The 23,747-nt window shown below is 36.8% G+C and overlaps 3 protein-coding genes across 11 annotated transcripts; all 3 read right to left on the bottom strand.

The window, feature by feature from the left end:
- Positions 1–5,294: 5,294 nt before the first annotated feature.
- Positions 5,295–9,178, bottom strand: LOC112293639 (uncharacterized). Of its 3 annotated transcripts, XM_024543311.3 has the most exons (7): positions 8,871–9,133; positions 8,390–8,783; positions 8,070–8,159; positions 7,705–7,859; positions 6,877–7,390; positions 6,497–6,745; positions 5,295–6,370 (listed from the first exon to the last, which is right to left on the bottom strand). In XM_024543311.3, exons 4-7 carry the CDS (start codon positions 7,737–7,739, stop codon positions 5,369–5,371), a joined length of 1,800 nt encoding a protein of 599 aa, XP_024399079.1. In that variant the 5' UTR covers positions 7,740–7,859; positions 8,070–8,159; positions 8,390–8,783; positions 8,871–9,133; the 3' UTR covers positions 5,295–5,368. The 3 variants fall into 3 exon arrangements, with proteins under 3 accessions (XP_024399079.1, XP_090112973.1, XP_024399077.1); XM_090256847.1 differs by lacking the exon at positions 8,070–8,159 and having other exon boundaries at positions 9,044–9,178; XM_024543309.3 differs by lacking the exon at positions 8,070–8,159 and having other exon boundaries at positions 8,871–9,135.
- Positions 9,179–11,962: 2,784 nt separating this feature from the next.
- LOC112293638 (uncharacterized) lies at positions 11,963–19,697 on the bottom strand. 7 transcript variants are annotated; one of them, XR_012219251.2, is made up of 16 exons: positions 19,175–19,334; positions 18,795–18,989; positions 17,886–18,252; positions 17,242–17,425; positions 16,802–16,870; positions 16,502–16,600; positions 16,293–16,372; positions 15,906–16,091; positions 15,209–15,715; positions 14,706–14,940; positions 13,731–14,437; positions 13,503–13,587; positions 13,246–13,292; positions 13,085–13,134; positions 12,748–12,795; positions 11,963–12,479 (listed from the first exon to the last, which is right to left on the bottom strand). XR_012219251.2 is itself a non-coding variant. In XM_090256846.1 (16 exons), exons 3-16 carry the CDS (start codon positions 18,170–18,172, stop codon positions 12,303–12,305), a joined length of 2,766 nt encoding a protein of 921 aa, XP_090112972.1. In that variant the 5' UTR covers positions 18,173–18,252; positions 18,795–18,989; positions 19,323–19,697; the 3' UTR covers positions 11,963–12,302. The 7 variants fall into 7 exon arrangements, 5 of the variants coding, with proteins under 5 accessions (XP_090112972.1, XP_024399073.1, XP_024399074.1 ...); XM_090256846.1 differs by having other exon boundaries at positions 13,246–13,297; positions 19,323–19,697; XM_024543307.3 differs by having other exon boundaries at positions 12,435–12,604; positions 13,246–13,297; positions 19,323–19,697.
- Positions 19,698–22,091: 2,394 nt separating this feature from the next.
- LOC112293001 (uncharacterized) lies at positions 22,092–23,456 on the bottom strand. Its single transcript, NM_001378500.1, has 5 exons — positions 23,364–23,456; positions 23,070–23,162; positions 22,816–22,900; positions 22,552–22,682; positions 22,092–22,347 (listed from the first exon to the last, which is right to left on the bottom strand). The coding sequence occupies exons 1-5, from the start codon at positions 23,364–23,366 to the stop codon at positions 22,279–22,281; spliced, it is 381 nt and encodes a 126-aa protein (NP_001365429.1). The 5' UTR covers positions 23,367–23,456; the 3' UTR covers positions 22,092–22,278.
- Positions 23,457–23,747: the final 291 nt, after the last annotated feature.

The following is a 23,747-nucleotide window of genomic DNA, read 5'->3' on the forward strand; positions in this document are numbered from 1 at the left end:
AAAATCTTATTGTAAATCTCACATTTCTATTAATTATAATAAATATAGATAATCTATATAATAAATTTGAATTAAAAAAATCATATTGTTATTAAAGAAATATTTTTATTTCTTCATATAAATTTTTTATATACATGATTATAAATATAAATCTATCAACTTTGTTAAGTCTATTGACCACCACAAATATAGCATTATAATCTCCATACTTTAATAATGACATTATAAAGTCAATAAATATTATAAAGATATATTCGTAATTTAAAATCTTTCCTTTTGTTGTATTAGAATGCTTATATTTTTGGCATACTAAGTGACATTTGATACATTAATTGACACTATCTTTTTATAAAGACGAATTATATGATTTGGTTGCATCTTTTAATGTGTATCTTACTTTTCTATATTCTAAGTAAAAGATCTTATATATATAAAACATAGTTTTTTTTTTTTTTTCTTTCCTTCAAAGTATGTAAATTCTTATCTATTTGAACCAAATAAGATCATATTTTATAGATTATATATCTATTAATCTTCTTTACTCCAATATATTCTTAATTTTAAAAAAATACTTTAATAATTTCTAATGCTTTAACATTTATACTATTTCTTTCTTTGGTATCTTTTATCAAAGAAGAATTTTTATTTTATTATATTATTTTCAAACACATTTAGTCTTAATAATTGTCTCTTATAAATTTCTTCTCTTCTATTGAAAGTATTCAATATTAGATTATATTTTATTAGAAATTAAATTAATTTTATAGTAATGAGTATCATATATATATATATATATATATATATATATATATATTTAGATTTTTTTTTAATTAAATGCTTATATCTAAGATGTCAAGCACTAATACATCATGTACATACCACATCATGCAATTTAGAATCTATATAAACTATGCTTGTAGTGACTACTTACAATAATAAATATGTATCTCTATTGTGTAAGTAGCAATGTTAATAAACACACCACATAGCACCAATCCAAACTTAATTTGAGTTGTAGCTCAATACCTATCACAATTAGAAAGTAGATAGAACATTCACACACATACATCATTAGAATAAAAAATAAAAGTAACTCCAAGTACACATAGATATCTTGTAAAGTTAAGGCCAACTAAGCCTCTTTCATTAATAACAAGTGGAAAAATTCTAATGGAGTACAAAGAGTCAAAAATAAACATAATAAGTCAAGCCACATATAAACACTATGAAAGTATATTAATTTACAATAAGAAAAGCTATACACTCAAACTCCCTTTTCAAAGGCTCAACTTAAAAAAGATGAACCATCTTAGCAATTTGGAGTATATAAATATAATAGGATTTTAATAGAAAGTCAAGGACCTCTAAGACCTCCTTCCAAGATTCCTTTCAAGACCCCTTCTAAGACTTAAAACTTAAGTCTCACACTTGCAGTGACTCCATGCTCCACAATACACTTTGGCATAGATCACTACATTCTTGACAAAGAATTAAAGTACTTAAGTAACACATTAATAATAAAGACTTAAATATAACTAAATTTTAGATTATTTATTTAAGAATTCAAATAATAGACCAACAAAAACAACTTGTTTTCATAAGTGTACCACCTCAATTAAATTTTATGTAATTTTTTTTTTTTTGTTTAAGAGCTATAAGACTTCTATCTCATATGAATAAATCTCTATTTGTAAAAATACTTATATTTGAGTATACCTTAAAAAATTTGTTAAATTTAAAATATATAACAACATCCAAACCAACAAGATTCTTGTGAATTCTTTGAAATTCATCAATATAAGTTTAGTTCCAAACTATCTTCTTCTTTTCTTTTGCAAGAAGGTTTACAAGAAATCTTACAATCTTAGAAAATTTCTTAATGAACTTATTTTCTTATTTGTTAATCTTAAGAAAGAATTAATATCCTTTTGTATTTTGAATTTCTTTTGAAGTCTTTATGGCTTCTAACTTCCACAAGTCCGGTTCCAATTCTTCTTCACTTATGAAGTAGCCAAAGAAATTTAGTTCTTTTATAAAAAGATATATTTTTTTAATAATTGGCTAAAACAACTTAAAATCTTTAATTTTTTATAATTTTATGTTTTTAAAAAAGATTAAGATGTCATCAATATATGCCATCAAAAAATATTACAATCATTATTAAAGAGCAAATCTTTGAATGTTGTGAACATAGTCAAAAAATTGCACAATTTAGAAGTCATTGACAAGAATTTATAGAATCTATATCTTGTCTTATAAGAATTCTTTACTATATTTTTATTTTTAATTTTAATTTTATAGTAATTTACTTCAAATAAATACTATTAAAGTAATTATTTTTATTTGATAAATTTAACAAGGCATCAATTCTTAGAAGATTGTTTTTTTAATTGTTGTCGTAATAAAGGCCATATAGTCAATAACTTTTGCATCTTTCCATCATTTGTGCTTACAAAAACTACTAGATCTTCAAAAGATGACTTATTTGGCATAATTCATCATTCACACAATTCATTGAATTTCTTCTTTAATTCACTCAACTTGACTTGATTTAGTCTATGAAGTGTCCTATTAGGATGTTCTATTCTCAATATCATATTAATTTATAATCTATAATTTTCTGAGATATATTTTTTTATTTAGTAATATATTTGTAAAATAATATTCAATTTCACTTAAGATATTTTTAAAAAAATTAACATTTGTAAGAAAATAAAAACTTTATTTTTCCTATTATTAGTAAAACTTTAAATAAAATTAAAAATATAAAAATATATATATTTTATCTTTCTTAAATTATAAATTAAAGTCTAAATTTATATAATAGAAAAAAATTATAAATATTAATTCTTTCACCTTTCTATCTTTTTCCAATTATGACTCCTTTAATTTTTTGTATCCATTCTAATTTCTTCACAATAGTAAAAAATATAAATAAAATAAATAATATAATATAATATAATAACTACATATCAAAGACAAGACCTTAAAGGAAGATAAATAACTAAAATAGAAAATATATCAAATATTACAAAAAAAATAAGAAAGTATGTATGTACTACAAGAAATTAGAATAGCTTTTGCTAAAGACAAGAAGAGTAGAAACTCGTAAAATTAGATTAGAAAAAAGAAATTTATTGACAAGAGTAATAAAGATCTTCTTCTTATTTTTATATGTACTATCTAAGTAAGGAGATATATAATAATGTTTTGTAGGTCATTTGATACATGTCCAACTTACAAAATACATATTTAACTTGCAAGATAAGGTACTAAATTGCTTGTTGTATGGCCAACTTATACTACAAGTGGCCAACATGTGCAATATATAGCCAACTTGTTGGCCAAGTTTTCAACCTATCAATCACATAAAAATACTTATAAAAATAAATCCATATTTATGAAGCTTTTAAGAAGCTATTTACAAAAATATCATGAAATTAACCAACTTTTATGTACTTTTACATAATTCTTCTTATCCTTCTAATTATTAATGTCAATATTGTTGTCCATGACATTATCTCTCATTCTAGTTACAAGTTCTACAAATAGCAGTGATTACATATTGAGAAGTTCCAAGATGCCAAAAATTATATTTAACACATACTTTAATCTTGGTTTTCTTTCAAGGTTGTGATACTAAATGAATTGTATCTTACTACCTATTAAAAAAAAACATATTTTTTTTGAAGGCCTTCATTTCTATTGTGTTTTCTTAAAGGCTATGACAATTTCAATGACTAGTTTGTAAGTCAATGAACAATAGCTCTTAAATTAAATCTATTGATATTTTATTCTCCATTATAAATTCAAAGAAACCAAAAACAATGATAGAAGATAGAGTTATTTCTTCATTGAACCTTCTTTGCTTTATAGCAAAGAGTATCTTGACTCTTCATCTTGATTTTTATGGATATAGTTGATAAAAAGCACAAATCTTCTTTCATGCACTTGCAAGATTTGGAGATAGCTTTCATGTGCATTCATTAATATCATATTTGCACCATTGTATAAGATATTTTGATAGATTTCAACATCACCTTGAGTTTAAGACATCTTCTACTTCAAACTCTTAATTGTTGTCTATTTCTATGAAAGAAAGTGACAATTATTTTCTTCTTGGTATATCCATTATCTTATATGGTTCAAAAACATTCACATGACTAATAGGATGGATATACATAGATTCCAATAAATGTAATCAATTTTCAAATAAATTAATTTGTTTATAAATAAAAAAATAATTATCCAAGTCAATATTAATTCAACTTATTAAAAAGACAAATAGTCTTGATATTACAATAAAGTAACCATATCTTATTGCTAATATGGAATTGAGCTTGTTTTTACAATAGACATCTCTATTTTAAGAATAAAATTTCATGTGTAAGAATCTAAGCTTTTAATTGAATTAGATTGTAAATTTATTTTCTATTTGGTATAATCAAATATCTAATGTAAACAATTTTAAAAATTTTAATTAAATCTATATGACAATATTATTAATTATAAGATATGCTTTGTGTATCCAATTCATTTTTGTATTGCCTAAGATCTCATTATTTGATTTTTTTTCTACTTTTATTTTAAATTTTCATTTGATTGTAATAGAAATTACTAAAATAAAATATAAATATAATAAATAAATAAATTACAGATACTTTCTTTAAATCCTTAACAATTTATGCTTTAAATTAGCACACCAATCATACTCAAAAAAGATAACATCAAAAAAATTGCACAAATTTGTAAGATAGCAATCATCTTACAACTTGGAGCTCAAGATACAACAATAGCACCAAAATTTCAAAAAAGCAACAACATCATTGCTGGATTATCAAAACCTACTTAAAGAAACTAATTATTTTCATGAGAATCCAACTTACAGAGACTTTGAAATTGAATGAAAAATGGCATAGTTACGTACAAAACAGTATTTTAATACTAGGTCACTGTTCTACTAAGCATCCTAGGAGTGCTCTTGATGTGGTCACAATTTAATTTTTCAGCAGAGCTAACCAATTCCACAACCTTATCTTTGTTCAATGTAACCGTGTCATGAGATTGTCAAAATAGTGCACAAATAAAAGGTATAAATCCGCCCATGGTATGTGATGAGAGCCGCACCCCACAAGAATATCGGCTGCTTCAGCTCAGAAAAAGGTGGATAAGCTTGTAGGTTATCTGCAACATCTGAAGAATTTCATGTACTAAGATCAGCAGCAAGAGCAAATGAAAGGAAAGTGACCAGCAGCATCTGTGGACAAAGGAAACCATCAGCAGCTACAATGAAGTGAAATGCTAAGTAGTAATTTTGCAAGCTCTATTTGTTAATACTGCCTCTAGGATGGCCATGATACAGGTGCTACTAAAATACAAAAGTACGCAATCTCGGACGTTGCAGCCCAACCTGGCTAACTACCCCAGACACCCTTCTCAGATTTCTAGTACACAACTCTAAATTAGAGGGGCGACGGCATGTCAGTCCAACAAGTCCACTACTAGCAGATGTGACATAGCCTATTTTCGAACTTGACTGACGACTTAAAAACAGATCATTCGAAGAAATAGAACTGGTGCACTGCATCTTTACGGAGCTCCCTCTCCTTGCCCAAAGCCATGCCGCATAATAGTGTGCAGATGAGCGGTAACCACCCCATGTTGAGGTCCTCGGCAAATTTGAAGAAGCTCGACGTGTGTTGGAATGCACAGAGGTGTTGATAGGTGAGCCGCGGTTTACTGGAGATTTAGTTTTGTTCGTCAAAACAGGACTGGAAGGTCTGCTGATCTCCCCACTTACTTGATTCGCATCATCGATGAGCTTGGAATTGGTACCTGCTAAAACACGGTCGGCCTCCCCATCTGCCCCAATTGACCGCCAACAATCGGCAACCAGCTCAATGCACTCCAAATCAGGGGTGAAGCCTGCCTTTCTAATATACTCTAGTATTTCTTCCGCACGTCGAGGCCATCGTGCTTCTTTGAAGCCCCATATAAGCGTTCGAAACGTTTGCATGTTTGGAAAAACACTTCGAGAACGCATTTCCTGGAACACTCTCATTGCATCGTCCATTTGAGCCAGGCTGCAGTACCCACTGATCACAGTTGTGTACGTTATTACATTCGGCTTAAGGTTTTCGTCGATCATGATATTTAAAAAGGCTTCTCCTTCTTCCGGTCTTCCCTGACGGGAATAGCCTTTGACAAGAATTGAGTAGGCCATAACGTCCGGTTGAAGATCATATTCCTTCATTCTAAGTAGAACAGCTTTGGCTTCGTCAATGAGGCCTGTACTGCACCAAGCGTTCATAATGAGGCCGAACGTCTGCACGTCCGGCTTAACTCCAAAATTTTCCATCAATTTAAAGACCTGTAAAACATCAAGTTGAAATGAAAAAGAAGGAAAAAACCTTGAAAGAACCTTGAGAATAGATTATGGTGTTTTCAAGGCAAGTGAAGATCCACAAATTAAGGTGCTCTCTCGAATCCCGCTTACCTTGTCAACTTTATGTGGTTTCATAGATTCAGAGTAACCTTTCACTAGATGATTAAATACTGCTATAGTTGGCGAAATCCCGTCCATCTTCATGCGCTCAATTAAACGTAAAGACTCATCGATTTGACCAGCTGCAATGTACCCGTTGATGACGATACCATAGGTTCGCTCATTCGGTCTAAGGTACACGTTCTGCATCTCCGTAATCACGTTTTCTGCGTCCCAAGGCTTACCAAGTTTTGCAAAAAGCTGAGAAAATAAGCCACGTACGAATCAATTAATAATCCACCAGATGATGAGAACTAATCGCCTGGTAAAGAAATGAGCAATCGAAAATTCAAAAATCCACCAATTTCGAAACGATGAGATGACAAATGTACCTGTGCCAAAGTGTTGTACGAGACGACATCAGGGCCGACACCGGCAGCCCGCATCATCGATATCACATTCCGTGCTTTCTCTGGGTTCTTATCGTGAGCCCAAGCCTTGATAAGCATGTTGAAAGTTCGATCATTCGGCTTCGAATTGACATCCTTCGCCATTTCCTGTAGTAACTTCATGGCTTCCTCCGGCTGTCCATCCAACCCATACCCCTTGATCAATGTGTTATACGAGCTTGTTATCAACGGGCATCCTCGTTCCTTCATCTCAAGTACTAGAGCCTCTGCCTCTTTCATCTTTCCAGCTTCACAGTAGCCATTAAGTAATGTGTTGAAAAAGATAGCATCTGGAATAACATTGTCTTCCTCCATTTGCTGAAGCAAGAGTGGCCCTTCTCCTAATCTCCCATCACTAATAAGACTACTTAACAACAAAGTATATGTTTCTTTTGCGGGACGATGCCCGTCTCTTCTTAGGTTTTTCAGAGTTGACCGAACTTGCCTATGGTCGCCCCTGCTCATCCGCCAGTAAAAACAACAGAAATATATAAGCTAGCAGCGACAACGGACACACCAGAAAAACAGATCAATGTCACCACAACTACTGGTAACTTATACAAGGAAGAGACTTGCTACAGAAGATTCAAGGAACTTTTGATTCCTCATGAGGCACGACTAGATGGGTGATAGTACATGAGCCAAGATTCAAAGAAAGCAGCTATCTAAATATCCTGACGATTATAAGAGGAGTGGACTGGCCAAGATTTTCACATCAAATTGTCAGAACAGCCATCTAAAACTTGATGAGTAGCGAATTGGATGCTTCACCTGGAGCGGAAAGTTTTCATCAGGCGTGTCCGCATAACAACAATTTGACATTGTTGCGTATTATTGATATCAGAACAACGTGTACACTTTTGCAAATTCTCTACACACTTCACCGTTGAATGTTTCGTGCTCCCGCATTTCGTGCATCGAGTTCTCTATTACCAAAGAAGCAAGATACAAAACAACAACAAAACAGAACAAAAAACTCGTCAAAACGGAACTATGCAACAGAGGGAAGATCAAATAATGTAGCCACAAAAATTTCCTGTATAATCGAAGTGTTCAGGCTACTAAAAACACAAGCATTGATTCCGGCAATGCGAAAATAAACTTCTTTTTCTACCCTGTCACAGTTGAAAACTCACAAGAATCAACTACTCAGTGTTGCCGATTTCTTGCAAAATTGCCATCACAACATCATTTGCCAAGCGCCAAAGGATCCAAAAATTGTAAACCTAGAACAAGATTATGCTTCAGAAAATTGGGGTTTAAACACTGAATACGCAACACTCAGATAAAACTGCTCAAAATCTGTGCAATGTACATTGTGATTATGACCACTATCAGTCACAAAATGTCAGAGTGAATATTGTCCAAGTCCTGTGCAAGGAAGTTTTGGCTCCGAACCACCCGTTGAGAAGTGATGGATCAACAATTGGACGAAGAAAGAATAAGTTAAACAGACCTTCTGGTCGACTCTCTTCGGATGCTGAAGAGCGACGGGATCAGGAGGGCGCGGAGCCAATGCATGTTTCCTAGTAGGCTTTTTGGGACCCAATACTATTGCGGGTTTCTTTGCAGTCTTCGGCTTCTCATTCCTGTCACTGCTGCGAGAGGCTGCAGAATCCCCCGGCACAACCGGCAGGGACGGCTGTGGACACATCTCTCGAACCTTCAAAATACTACTGAAGCCTTTTCAACTGTAATCCAATCCAGCTGCCGTTCGATTTCCTTCTCCATACACTAAGTCTCTCTCAACCCTTTGCCTCGAAACTCCATCGCTCACAGCAAGCCTCTTGCTGAAAGACGCCTAAAACTCTCAGCTCCCGCCTATGCTCTTCTCCAGCTCACCACCACATCTAACATCCCACAATCCACCATTCAACCAACAGGCATAACAAACCAACCCTCTCAAGCTTCAAAACCGTGAGTACCAAGTTACTCACCCATTCCTTTGCATTGCAGCATAATGGCTTCGGCTGGCCAATTGACAATGAAGTGGAAATATCCATCCTGAGCACTTTCCACCCAATAAGCCTCTAACAATAATCTCCAATTTCTCACATCTCATACAACCTCTCACCACAAGCGCTGAAGTGAGTAAAGGTAAGATAACCACCACAACAATCTCAACTTTTCTGAACCACCCGCAGCCTGCGCGGCACACTCGCGCCTACAGAAACGGAACAAAAAAGTGAGCGATTATCACCCCGCGCGAAACAACCCTGTGGCTCTTGCCTGCCGGATGAAAGAGGTAGATTCGGACCATGAAGTTTTTTTTATTCCTCCTTCATCGTGCACGGTGCACCTCATATGAGTCATCGCCGTTGGGGTGCGCGACGTCGGAGCGCTCAAGTGTCTCACCCTCCAGTTACTCTGTCGACTTGGCTGTGCACTGCATCCATCCCTCCCACCCTCACATCTTTCTCCCTCACTCCTCTCTCAGTCTCAAGCGTCCCTCCTCACTCGACCATGGAATCTGTATGCCACTCTCTCCTTCTCAGTGAAGACTTTTTCTCATGTGAATTTCCCATTAACGAGACAGTGGGCTCTGCTCGCCTGCTGCCAGAAACTCAACACTTTGTGCCATTGTAGAGTCGAGATTTAGAAACTGCAACATCTCAGAGCTATGTCGGCTCTATTGCACAATGCCAGCAAGCAAGAACGAGGAATTTCGATCATAGCCCACAAAAATTTAGCACACAGAAAACTGCATCGAATTGTTGTCCGGAACAAGTAATTGAAAAAATCATTCGAATCTTGTTGCCAAGCGATTTCATTCTAGAATTCTGAGTCCCATTTGTTCTCCTCAATTTCGATTTGCGATATCAATCCACCTTCCATGCCAGCCTCGCGACGGTGGATTACAACGGCGGGGAGACTGTGCACAGTGTGAACGACGCCGTTGGCGACGGCGAAGGAGGTGAGTTTCGTCGCAGTTGTGTTGCGGGGTTCGGGTGGTTCCAAATAGTGTAGATTTTAAATGCGTCTAATTTAATCCTTTCTTTTTCTTTTTTCTTTTTTTTTGTTTTTTTGCTATGCTTTGCCAACTTTACTAGTGAATTTGATTAGAATCTATTTTACATACGTACATACATACATACGATCAGCTTTGAGTATAATTTTTTTCATATTTATGACATCATTTTAAGGTTTGAATGCAGTAGTTTATGCTTAAAAGTTGTATAAATCATTTCTTTACAATCATAGCTACTTAATACAATTAAAAAAAATATATATCTAAATTTCTTTTTAAATGATATTTTAAGATAAATTATTTAAGTAAAAATCAGTCAAATGAACAATCTTTAACTTTATTTAGCAAAAGAAGAAAAAAGCATAAAAATCAAAAACTAAATAAATAAATAAATACAAATTTGTATGAAGAGCCAGAAACTCACACTATGCATTTTTTTATAATAGACTTTCATTTCTTGCTTTGTTTTTTTGTTTTGTTTTTTTTTTGTTTTTTTTTTACTAGTGCATCTAGTTCTTAAGTAATAAAATATTTAATTTAAAATTATTATACAACACTTTCAATAAATATTTTATTTAATATATAAATATGAGAACTTTGTAAGCCTATTATTATTTTTATCATTTGAGTCTAAATTTATAAGTTAGGTTCAACAAAACTCTTGTTATTGTCAAACAATTGCAATTATTGGCAAATCCTTCTATTGTAGGACATTGTAGTAATTTTCCTATATCAAACAATATAGAATACAAATTTTAATATAAGACACTAGTAAAGAACATGAAATACATCAATTCTTATGCATGTTAGATTTACATAAGAAGATCAACCTTGCATTTAAAGCTCATAACTACTAATTATTGTCCTAGACTAGTAGGACAATTAGAATGAAATTATTCTAAATTAGAATGAATTAAGTAGGACAAATAGGTAGAACAATGTCCAAATTTTGATGAAATTACATACATTAGAAGGGCCTAATTAATGGGGTCGAGAATCTAATATATATATATATATATATATATTTATATATGTGCATAAAAAACTGTAGTAAAATCCTTAAAAAATAATTCAATAAAAAATTTAATACAAATATATGTATTTGAGATAATTAACATTTTACAGATACTATCTTGGTGTTATTTCTATAGCTGATAACAAATAAGTTCTATTATAAAATCGACTTAAAATCTTTAGAAGAAAAAATAAATAAATAAATATTGCACTAAAATTGAAAAAAATATGCTTATTAATACATATTAATTACATTAAGATTAAACTGATATCTACTTACCATATAATTAGAGAATATTTAAATAAAATTACAAGTATTTTAAAAGAATATAATTTGGTGACAAAAAAAACTCAATGAATTATTTACATGCAGTTACAATAAACAAATGAAACTATATATATATATATATATATATATATATATCATCATCAATAAAACCTTTGGAAGAACAAAAATGTTGCTCTACAAATTTCCCAATCCTTCAATATCTTTACTTTTTTGTTTCTCCCTTACATGCTATTCCACTACTCCTTATGTAATTAGGAAAATATTCAGTTAGATAACCCAGAAATACAAAAACAAGTTCACTAATTTCTATGATTCCTCCCCTGAACACTATAACTAGCCCCGTATAGAAATAAAATGCATACATGTATTGATCAGAGTTTGTTTTGAGATGGTCAAATACACACACAACTTAGACGAGTTTTCAAACATGGAACTTAAACAAATAAATAAAATTCGGTAGTGTTCATGACCTGATCAGCAAGTACTACAGTTTGACGTGGAGACTCGTATCACAACAGATCTGAGTCATGGAAAACTCTATGGCCACTTTTGGTTAACCTCATCGATTTTGTGATATGATGGAATGTGAACAGTTGCAAACAAATCCATTGATGGTGGCACCACTCATTGATGGGCACATCCTTGCATTTGAGTGATGTCACTTGATGATAAAACCCACCACAAACCATATCATTCTCGTCAGATTCTCCAGTGCAAAGAAGACACCGTCCAACCCAAACTGTTGAGTTTGCTTGTGATAAGAAAATGACACGAGGAAAATCATCCAAGAGGTAAAAATTAATCGGTCACTTCAATGTTATGACCAGGTTACAAAATGCTAGCGTTGATCACATAATATTCACAATAAAATGCAATGATTTGATCCTGACCAAGGGCAGTCTCTGTGATAACGCCCAACCCTGCCGGGTTCTACTTCAGTGCTGAAGAGATCACCAATGGACTGAAAATATCTTTCTCCATATTTTCAGAACCTCAAGAAACCAGAAAATTACATACATATCTATCTATCTATCTATCTATCTATATATATATATATATATATATATCGTGATATGCTTCCTTCCTTCCGAGTGCGGATTAGACGAGTTGTACAACGGCTGCCACTCGCAGGGATCCGCCCTGCAGAAGCTCTGGCAACTTATCAAACAAAAAAGCCGTCCGCCAGCCCCATCCTTTAGGAGCCTTGGGTAACAGCATACCAGCTTGAGTAAGGCTTCCGAGAGATATCACGCCCCTCTTGGCCAGGCATATGAGCTGCAAGAAACACATATTGAACTGCGTTGTCCTTGCCATTGGATACGGGATGTTGCAATCGACATTTTCATTCGGCAGCAATATAGACAGTGAACTATTCAGAACTGTATTGCAAAACACCTTCTCTGCAAGACACCAATAATTCTAAAAGACCTAAAGGAAAAAGAAATGCCAATGTAAATGTAAACGAAGAATCACAACCTCCCTCTTCCAATCCAAAATTTCCCGGGGCACAGCTGAAATCAAACTCATGGTTGAGGATACTTACTTGGTAGCGTGCTGTCACTTTTTCACGGGTATCAGTATAGAAGAAAACCTGGCAAAGAACAATGCTTGAAAAGTTCGTAAATGTAACAAGCAGTGAAAGTGCGCACACCCACACCCACACACACACACATATACGCATATATATATATATATATATATATATATATATTGAAAAGAGGAAATAATCACATATCATACTGTGCATAATTGTCCAATCATATGCATGCCCTCAAGAAAATATGCATGTTCCAACTTGTAAAGCTATCATGTCAAACAAAATAAAAAAATAAAAACAAAAAAATTGTCAATTCACATCCTTTTACACGATAGAAGTCAACCTTTCTATGAGGACCAACGTCTTCTGCTTTGCGTCTGTGCAGAAATAAACCTGCATACCGAATTTATCAATTATAAGCCCGGAATAAATTATCATTCTTGCGAACCAGAAGTTTGCATTGTCAGCATTTGATAATTTGGGCATTTAAAGTAAAACGATTACCAAGCGTACGCCTCCCCCTTGGATCTTCATCATTGAAGGCTTGCACACTGACCTGATCCACAGAATGATCGTCAAAATCTCACTTCCACTTCAGGAGTGAAAGCATAACATATGTGAAGAGAAGTTCCCTAGCAACTTACAGGTGCACCAACGATTTTTACGAAAAACTCGAAGTGAAATTTGGCTCGTGTTCAAACTTTAAGTGAAAAAATATAAAAGTTGAGCACAAATAAGAACGCAGAATTTTCAATACTTACCTTCCACAAAGACCCAGCATAGAAAGTCTCTGGTGAGTGCTTGGCCTGACCGTCCAAAAGGCGATGCACGTCTTCAAATTCGACACTGTAAACAGTCGTGCTTCATTACATTATATTATATGCACATGAACGTTGACTTGAATTCCCCAAAAGGGGTAAATATAAGACATATTAACAGCAGAATGAACCCTATTTACCAAACAAAGTTTGCAAATTTCAATTCCTTACCCAAAACGAAATGAAGGAAAGTTTCGCAAAGGTGTGTTCAAGTCCAACAAAATTGATCCACCTTCACCTTCCTCCGATTCTCTTGTATCTATATCCTCAGTAAGATTCTTGGTAATGTTCAGTTTAAACGACGTTGAATCAGTATTTGGAGGCTTTGCTGATGAATCTTCATGATTCCTTGGATTTAGATCTGCTTGACCAGAAGCTCCAACACCACTGGGAGCAGTTCCGCCTTGAGTAAGCCCAGTCCCACCAGCAGGACCATCAAGTGTACAATGAGCGGCAGGTAAATCACGTCCAAAAATTTCAAGTCTTGGATCCATTTGACTCTTTCCATCTTCACCTTGTTGGGGATTCCCTCTTGCACCGTAAGCCCCCAAGGACGGAACGTACAAGAATTTAGGAGCTGGCCAACTGCCAGGAGTTCTAAAAGTTGTCCCTCGACCAATTCCCGCTAAACCATCCATCGTGTTGCGAAAAGGGATTCGACCAACAGACTCTGAATTGCCACCAATTCCCTCTGCCCCAGGAAATATACTAGTAGACGTAGAACCTGAACTCTGACTGTCGTCTCTGTAGTGTAGACCAGGTAACCTCTCATGCTCATAACTGGCGTTGAATTGACGACAGTTACAATTCTCATAAACAAGGCAACAATTTCTACAGGTGTCGGCAGCAATTGTGAGAACTTGCTGCCGTAGGAGTGTCTGCAATAACCAACAGAGTATTAAGGCCTAAGTCACCATTATACGTGATTATCCATATGTTGAAATGCCACCACAAGTGACAAAAGATGTTGCTTTGTATAATCTTGAATACAGAGCTGCCAAAGAACACCCCAACAATCGAGTGATGTAGCTTTCCAAATCTAGACTCGCAAAAATGAAAGTAGTCAATTTTATGTTTCACATATTGTACTGGCTCATAGAGTAGGGACATGCTACAAGTATTACATCACGATCATAAGTACTATACCTGTAACCACAAGCTATCAATAACTGATTTGCATGGGAAACCTAGCTTCTCCAGACGGCCTCGCATGTGCAGCAAATGATCGAATGCCATATGACAGTAGAGAACACCTCCACCTGCGAACACGCCTAAGAAAGCCTCCCAATCTTCTGCAATGCTCCAGTGTCTACCATTGCGGAAAGCTTTCCTCACCCTCCTATCAACGACTCGCCCACCCCATGAAGGCGTTGGGCATGTACTACGTGTGGAGCACACCAAAACATCTTAATAGGATTAGAAATATCCTGGAAGAAGGTCATTATATAGTCACCTCTGCTGCTTAAACATGTGCAAGAAATTCGACGCTAAATCACAAAGAATCCTCCTTTGCTTATTTAGTTGAAAAAGCCGCTTTACTCAAAAGCATTTGATATCAAGAATCATTGCTAAACCCAAGACGAAGTCAGAAGAGGATCTACTTGTGAAAAGTCCTCTAGAATGCATTCAAATTAGCTTGAAGTTGGTACCTTGAACATCGATCCTGCACAACTTTACTGTTTGAGGATGAGGTTGTCTCTGAAGTTAGTAAGCAGGGACTATGACCAACGTGATCACCAGTTGAAAGGGGATGCCAAGCCTCTTCACAACCAAGCCTACCACAAGAACTTGACTCAACACCAGAGTAACTCAATTGATCAGGAACGACACGTATATCCCCACAGGTGGAAGCTTCTTTATTTTTGGGCATCTCATTGAAAAGTTGTGGCGAATCCACTTCCTTCAGGGGTTTCCCACTTGGGGTCTCGAAATCATGATCATGTGTAGGTGTTGATACTCCTGAGCATTGAACTGCTCGGACAGAGTTCCTGGAGTCCAAACTTAAGGAAGTTGTAGGAGAAGATAATCCAGCAGAAGAATTTGTGACGGCTGAATCATCACATTCAAACGAAACATCGCTTTTTGTTGCTTCATTCAGTGCTGACAGTGGTGCACCCTCGACCGCTACATGACTCATCACTTGATCTGATTCCAACCTGAGGTCAAATTCCAACCAGCATTAATTTATCAGCATTTCTATTCCAATGCAAGCTCAGACACATAAAGCCGTTAGCAGGACAATCATGCCAGAAATTCTCGAGAAAAAACATCAATATAAGTGTATGTGAAGGAAACCTAACATCCTCAGCAGAAAACTCCCGATTAAGGATTAAATATAAAACTGACCTGGGAGTGACATTGTTATCAAGCCTTTCAGGATTCTGATCCTCGTGAATCAAGGAGCCAGACAAAAATGAGTTCTCAGGGCCAGGAATCCCTGTCATAGGGAATCCTTTCGAATCAGCACTCGACAGCTGTGGCATCTCCAGCACCCCACCACGAGCTATCAAAACATAAAATGCAAGCTCAAATCTGCCTCACAGTAACACAGAACATTCTTCTCTGATTAAAAATAGCATTGAATTTCACACTTAATGAATTAGAAAATATACATTTAATAATGTCTTTATTGAACATTGAGCATACAGTAATTCCAAGCACAAGACCACTTTACTTAATTAATCTCATTATCATAATCTAGTGCAAGTAATGCCCAAGAGCTATTAAGCGCACCTCTTCTCTTCGCTCAACACCCAGAGCTCATCAGATGCCAATAGTTTCTGCAAAGTTTGTGCAGAAAGCTTTGGAAGAATCTGCAGGAACAATCCTAAAATTTGAACTCAAAGTTCACTTTTCATCACAAAGTTTACAAAGTATTGGCGTATGTGACGACAAACACGTATTGCAGCCACGCCCACGAGACACAGACAGGAAGAACTGACCTCCCGAAGCTCAACAGCTCCACCACGGCAAAGATAGCCCCAGCATGCCTTGCGCACTCTTTCACCATGTAAACCATAATCTTGATTTTCAGCGAATGCCTGGCCTCTTGACGGGTAAGTATTAAACTTATTGAAAGATATTGCCAGAAAATGTGAATTTTACAATAAGCATAGTGCAGAAACCAGGCATTCGGTTCTAACAACCCAAACATCTGTAAAGAACGATCAGGTCGGTTACTAAATCACTGTAAGAATTGAAGTATAAGTTTATGAAGCTTAGCCAGAATAAGCACAGTCTACCTGATAAGCGAGAAAGTTATCCGTCCAAAGCTCGGAAATAATGAAGTCCGTGCAAAGTGAACACAAATCCTGCAAAGTTAAACATTATCATAAAATCTAAAAGTTGCAAAGAGTTCGCCATAAGTTGCTGAGAGTCATAGCATAAAAACAGTTTGACTGAGAGTGGACTGCAACCCTATCCACTCCATAAAACACAACTTTAACAGCTAACGCATTTATGATTACTGCTTAATTTGAAGGTCTGGGGCCAATCCCTCACTCCCGCTGTGCTTTACAAAACTCACTCGCATATCAAGAAACTTGCAAAAAAGTTATAAATTTCCTTCGTTTTCTAATTTCAATAAACCTAGATGGTCAGGATACACACAACATAAGACAAAATGCAGGAACTATAAAAGGATAAGAAAATACAGCAACTGTAAACGTATAATAAAATCTACCTGGAGATCTAGGAAGGATCCAGCTGCAAGCACTCGAAAGGCATTGCTGTCATCAAGCTTTGGATAGTGACCATACAAGTACGCTAAAGCAGTTTCCAAGGCATCCGCATTCACGTTGTCGTCATCAATATGCAACGTTATCTCAGGAGCTCCAGCCTCTTTCCATGGACCCTGCAACATTTTTCTGGATGCAACCAAACGAACAAGAACATTAATTATTCAAACCTCCACAAAAACACACTGAAAATGGAACAGAAGCAGCGTCTTTCACGTAGCAAAACTAGCATATCGTACATCAGTTTCCCTTGTTTACGAGCATCACTGTTTCACCATACTTCAAACATAAAACAACGATAATACAGCATCTTAATTCAAAATTTACGGGTTAGAGTTTATTGGCAAACGGAAAATATCTTAACAATCGTCTTCTTTCTCAACAAAAAAAAAAAAAAAAAAAAAAAAAAAAAAAAAAACTCCACTCGACAATCGAAGCATACATCCGAAAATCTCAAAGTTGAATTATCGAAGTAACATCATAAGAAGCTCATGTTTGAATACATGCCTTCTATGCTTTATCTCAACGTCATTCTTAGAGATTTAATCAATAAATGCGAATCTACTAGTTGCGACTTAAGGATCCCAACCTGAAATACGAACTTCGAGAGAGAAGAAATCGGTGCAGGTGGAAAGTTTGTCCCATTGCTTTCAGTATAACGTCTGAGAAGGCCTTCGACTTCCATCCCTCCACTTGCACATGCTCACAAAGTGCTGTCAAATTACTGCCTATGGCGCACATGTTAGGGCCGCCATCGCTGCCTGAAGAGGCTCCTGGTGCCACTTTAAGTGGAAGGGATGCCGCACGCGATGAGCAGATGGACGACTGTAAGTGAGAGGCCCGAGGTCTACCTCCCCCTACATGTAGTGCCTCCATATTAGCTGAGATCCTCGCCCAAACCGAGCGCCTCCGCTAACTTTATGCTCATGGATCAACGATGTATCTCTCATTAAAATCTGCCAGTCAGCACGCCACCATCATATCATTCAAGTGCCGCATCCAACTATTTCCACTCTTTCACCTCTGACGTCTAATTACACAGAATGAAGTCATATGTTTTACAGAGCTGAAAAAACTAATTGATTAAATTATATGATGAATGCTAAACCAAGACGGTTTGCGTAATTCTGTAATAGCATTCAAGGCCAAAAAAAAAAAAAAAAAAAAAAAAAAATAGAAGTTCGTATGTAGGATCTAAAACCGTCTCACTGTCCCAACTCCATTAACGCTTTTCTGACAGCCTCCTTACATTCAAAAACGTTAATCGGTGAGTCAATTTACAAGATGCTGCCGAACTGTGTCAAGGGCTCCCTCCTACACCGGTTTCGCCAACCTAACGACTTCGAAACTTCAAATACTCTAATTCATGTCGACTTGTCGCCATTCATACTCATGAATGAATTCAAAGTTCATTTGTGAGATACAAAGAATGAGGTGGAGAACCCCAGTCAAACTTGTGTCAACATTCAAGTATATCAAAGTGGGCATCGGAACTCACACTGAATAATTCTTCCGAGAAAGGGAAGTCTAATCTCGCACAGACACTGCTGCGACTAAAACCGGAAGCCTTTACCCGTCACGAATTCAGAAGTTTGAGGTCCAACACACCGCAAGCCAGACTGAAACCACTTAATAGATATACCAGCTATATCACTCCACCTTAGGGAATAAAGCGAATCGCAGAAAACAATCCCTGACATGCACATGCTCCCCGATACCGTCAAAACAAGCACATTATAGACACGGAAGAAACTCGCACAACACAGAGTTAGACACGATGCTCTCCAAAAAAATAATAATAATCACAATAACCTAACAATGCAGTCATCTGCGTCATCAAATTAACACACATTGAGACATTCGTTGACAACACATTACCTCCGATATAAATTTGTACCCAGCCATCCCCTCAACTCCTGCACTCACCCCTTCACCTCTCTCACCTAACACTTGTACATTCTTCCAACACAAGCCATGCAGGAAATTCGAATCTCCATTTCAGGAATAAAAAAGAGTCCGGCCTCACCACCACTTCAAATGATAAAACAGCAACTTCTCCTTCTTCTTCTTCTTCACCTTATGCTTCTCTTCTTCGTCACCGTCGTCGTCGTCGTTGTCGTCGTCGACGAATCTTTGCATCCACGAATCCTCACCATCTCGAAAGCCACCTCCTCCAACAGTGAGCTGTGATCCACAATGTCGAATCATGGCGTCGACGTGCATGAATCATGTCATACAGTCAAGCAATTTCAAACGCTCGCATACATCGGAATGATTTTGCGAGTACGATGTTCGACCGGGCAACTTTCCAAACGGGAAAGGGGAAATCCGGAATTGACATGCAGACCCATGGCCGTACTGTACCCTATTACCGTCCGGACTGACTCGTGGTCCCCGGTTCCGAAGACTGCACACGTTCTGACTGGGAATCTGCCGCTTCTTCTCTGCTTCTTTTTACGGGTTCCCAGTTTCAATGCTCCCCTGGCAATGAACGTAAAAGAAATTGTTAGGAGGTTTGGCTTTGATTTGGGCCCAAATTTCTTGAAAAGGAACTCATTTAAAGTATAGGGCTCAGGGTCACGGGGTATCCTTGATTGTATTGAAGCTTGTTATCATATCAAGAGTAAAAAAGGCGTATTCCATCGTTTTGTATATGGGAACGTGGCCTGTTATATGTAAATGAAAATTTAATATGAAAATAACTAAATTATAAAAGACATGAAGCCGTGATATACAAGTATGTGGCGAGATTTTGTCTCCACTATCATGTTGAGAGTCTAAGGTGTATTATGAGCTTTGTGGGTATCAATATTGAACAGGTTGTTCGTCGATTGTGAGGTAAAGATTTATGAATTGAATAGTGCACTATTCTTCAAGTCATGTGTGCTCAGAATGTAGCAACAATTGTGCATCACAAGGCTACTGAGTACTTGCATAAAAGTATATATGTATGTATAACTTGTGTACGACATTCTTCAACATATATTGAGAAGTGGTAGACACAAATCCACAAATCAAAGCTTGTTTCTTCGATTTTCTTTGAAACCATCAACCTCATGATAATTTTAAATTACATTTTGATATTTAATGTTCAGAAACTATTTCCAACTGAATTTTGGTGATAATTGCATCACTATCATTATTTGTCAATCTTAAGATTAAGTGAACTAGACCATATAGTGAAACGAATCAAGTCCCACAATTACCTAAGTCAGAGCTCACAAACAAATACGGTAATAATTACACATACCACCTTGCAACTGCAATGCAGTCATAATGAATGAAATTATCACTAAGGAAAGAAACCAGTGCAGTTTGTAATAGGTTTTTAAACAAGCTTCTGCTGTTGAAGTGCATGTATGCTGTGTCAAGTGGAGAAATAGCATAATGGACTTTATGGAACATAAACCATGTAAAATACGTGATAGTAAAGACTTTGAACCTTCGACAAATTAGTGTATCAAAGTATACATGTCTATATATGTATACATATATATATTTGTATATATCTTCACCTCACATATTTCTTTAAGAACTAAGACAGATAACCAGTAAATCCAAAAGAAAGTGAAAGTAAAATTCAGTCCATCGTTGTAAATGAATATTGAACAGCTTGTTTGTCGATCACTATTATACAGTCCATCGATGTAAATGAAGGAGACATTAATCAATTTAACGCATTTCCACCTGTTAAATAATAGTTCTGCAGGCTATGATTTCCGGGAGATATTATGTGTATCGTACTTTAACAAACCGAATTCTATAATAAATTGTGCAGTAAGTTAGAGAAAAACAATTTGTGTAGAAAAAAAATTAACCAGAGACGAATCTCTCCAGAAACGAAACTTGTTACTAGCTGACCCAAGTGTTAGTGACATTCACTTGAACGCATCACACTCAATCGCACATCTACGGAACTGGAAATAGACTTACATCTACTGTTTTCTTTCGTTACTAAAACTCATTTCTTCCGGATTTCTCCACACATTTAAAATGTGTTGATCACAATTCAACCCCTAATGCTAAATGAATGAAGAGCCCATTACATTTCAAATTCAAGAGAAATACCGATTTGTGATACTTTTCGTGAAGTCACACGAAATCACTGTCGACATTATTTATTAAAATCAGTTTTACTATGTGCTGAAAGAGGAATAATTCGCTGGGGTAATAGATTTCATGACAACCACTAATTTGCAGAGACTACTTCAGAGCAACAGCGGGGGGCTGGTTGATTCGACTTGGCCCCGATACGCTGTCGGGAAGCCGTATCACCGATGAGGCGTATCCCTATCACCCAGCATCGTTTCCATACGTATAGGCACCGCTTTTGACACAAACGAGACCTCATTAGAACTGAACCATGTGACCAAGTCCTTGGCTATGTTATTCAATGAAAGTGGAGAAGTCGTTAGTACGTGACCGCGGGACGGACCAAATTTTCCCTCACACCAATCAAACCTAAATATCGATTACAGATTTCCAATAAAATAAAATAAACCAAGTTCCTTCTCAAAATCCTGACTGCTGTCATCTATGGCAATGTGTGCAAGGGAATGGTTATTTAAACATAGAATCCAGAAGTACTCACCATTAGAGCGAACGACACAGCTACTAACTCAAAAGAAAGTCAGCATCTCAATGACAAATTTCTAATCGCTCAACCACATATCCCCCACGTAAAGATGTATTGTGCTACCGCGACTTGACGAGATGAGTTCGAGTTATTCTGAATACTCACGCATCTAATTGCCTTCGTGAACGATACAACATGTTCACTACGACCGGACTGATGGATAAGGATACAAAAGATTGTCATTACACGATAAACCTTAAGAAGTCCATTAGAGTGTCGTCATATGACATCATTGCCGCCAATACCGTAAAATGAAAAAATTCTACACATTGACTCCAAGTCTGAAGCTCGCTTCCCACCTTCGCTCTTGCAGTTCTGTGAAAACGATGCACTGATACAAGCCGTTTCAAGGCTTGGCACCTGGGGCACCAGGTCGGGCGCCAGGAGCTCCTGGGGCACGTGGCGGTCCATCCTCCTGCATGGAATGCTGTGCTCTTTTAGAAACGGCATGAAGAGATCGACACGCAGCACCACAGAGACAAAACTAATTAAGCCGGGTGGTATCTACAATCCCAAGAACATAGAATAATTAACCGGATCTAATTCTGCCTTCTTCACAAAGACCGAGAAAGCAAAACCATTTTCAAACAAAACAAGAATTTGATATGACAACACTGACCTTGCGCCTGAACCTCTGGGGTGGCTCACGAACCCTACGTGCCTCACGGGAACGTACACGGACTACGTGGGAGTGAATGGCGCAGGAAATGCAATACTGCATCTTGGCGTACAACTTCGGGAGGACATACCCTGAAACGTTGCGTCATATGCATCTGAAAAATTAGGTTATGTAAAACCCTAAACCTTAAATGTTATGATCAGTCCAACTAATTCCTGAGGATCAGACCGATTGAATCAGAAAGATTGAAAAACCAGAGCTCACCGTCGTATACACAGGCCTCTTGCACATCACGAACAGCAGCCTGCTCGACAATGTTGCGAACCAAAAACCGCTTCACTGCCTTGTCCTGAATTATTTTTTTTCAGAATGATGCGTTAGCAATTCTTGACCCTAACACGACAACCTCTGACATCCACGAATCTCATAAACCATCGAGTTATAAAAAATAGGGATCCCAAAAAAACAACTACAAGGCCGATTAAAGATCGGCACCCAATACAACTAGAAAAAGTTACCTTGGGCACACAGCGCCCGCAGTTGGAGCACCGAATAGGGTTCACATGGCCACGACCATGCTTGTTTCGACCACCACTACGCCTTTTGACAGTCTGCAACCCACCAACGAATCCTCATTGAACACATCAATGCCGCGAAATAAAAGCATTGCCGAAACAACTCAAATTTCACAATTCCCCAACCCCCGGAAAAGAAAAAACCCTGAAACACATGTTCATCATCTAAACCTAATGAAATGTCGAGCTCCTCGAGCCAAGTGAAAATCATTGTGCAATGTAGGACTTGGGACAAACCATGTTGAAATGCTTCAGGGACGCCCTCAACAAACAAACGAAAGGGATGCGCGGAGGGTCGCCGGTGGCAGGGGGAGATCGCGAAAGGGAATCAACTCGAGCTCTGGAAGATGTTATGTTAGCTGCAGCCCAGTCTTCTCCCACTGCCCAGCCACCGTGGATTTGCCTATCGGAGCAGCTCAGCGCCGTCGGATACAGGAGGGCCTCGTATTCCCAAGCCTGTGTTCTGTTTCTTAGGGTTTCGGGTGCGGTGATGGGGCCTGCACGGAGCCTATTTCCAGGGAATTGGGGTGTTGTCGATGAGAACTCTTCGCCGTAGGTGAAAATACATATTAAACGAAAAAGTAAAAGCAAAGTTTCATAAGTGTGTGTGTGTGTGCGTGC

The sequence above is a fragment of the Physcomitrium patens genome, chromosome 16, assembly GCF_059467195.1.
Source record: "Physcomitrium patens ecotype Gransden chromosome 16, ASM5946719v1, whole genome shotgun sequence".
Taxonomy (NCBI): Eukaryota; Viridiplantae; Streptophyta; class Bryopsida; order Funariales; family Funariaceae; genus Physcomitrium; species Physcomitrium patens.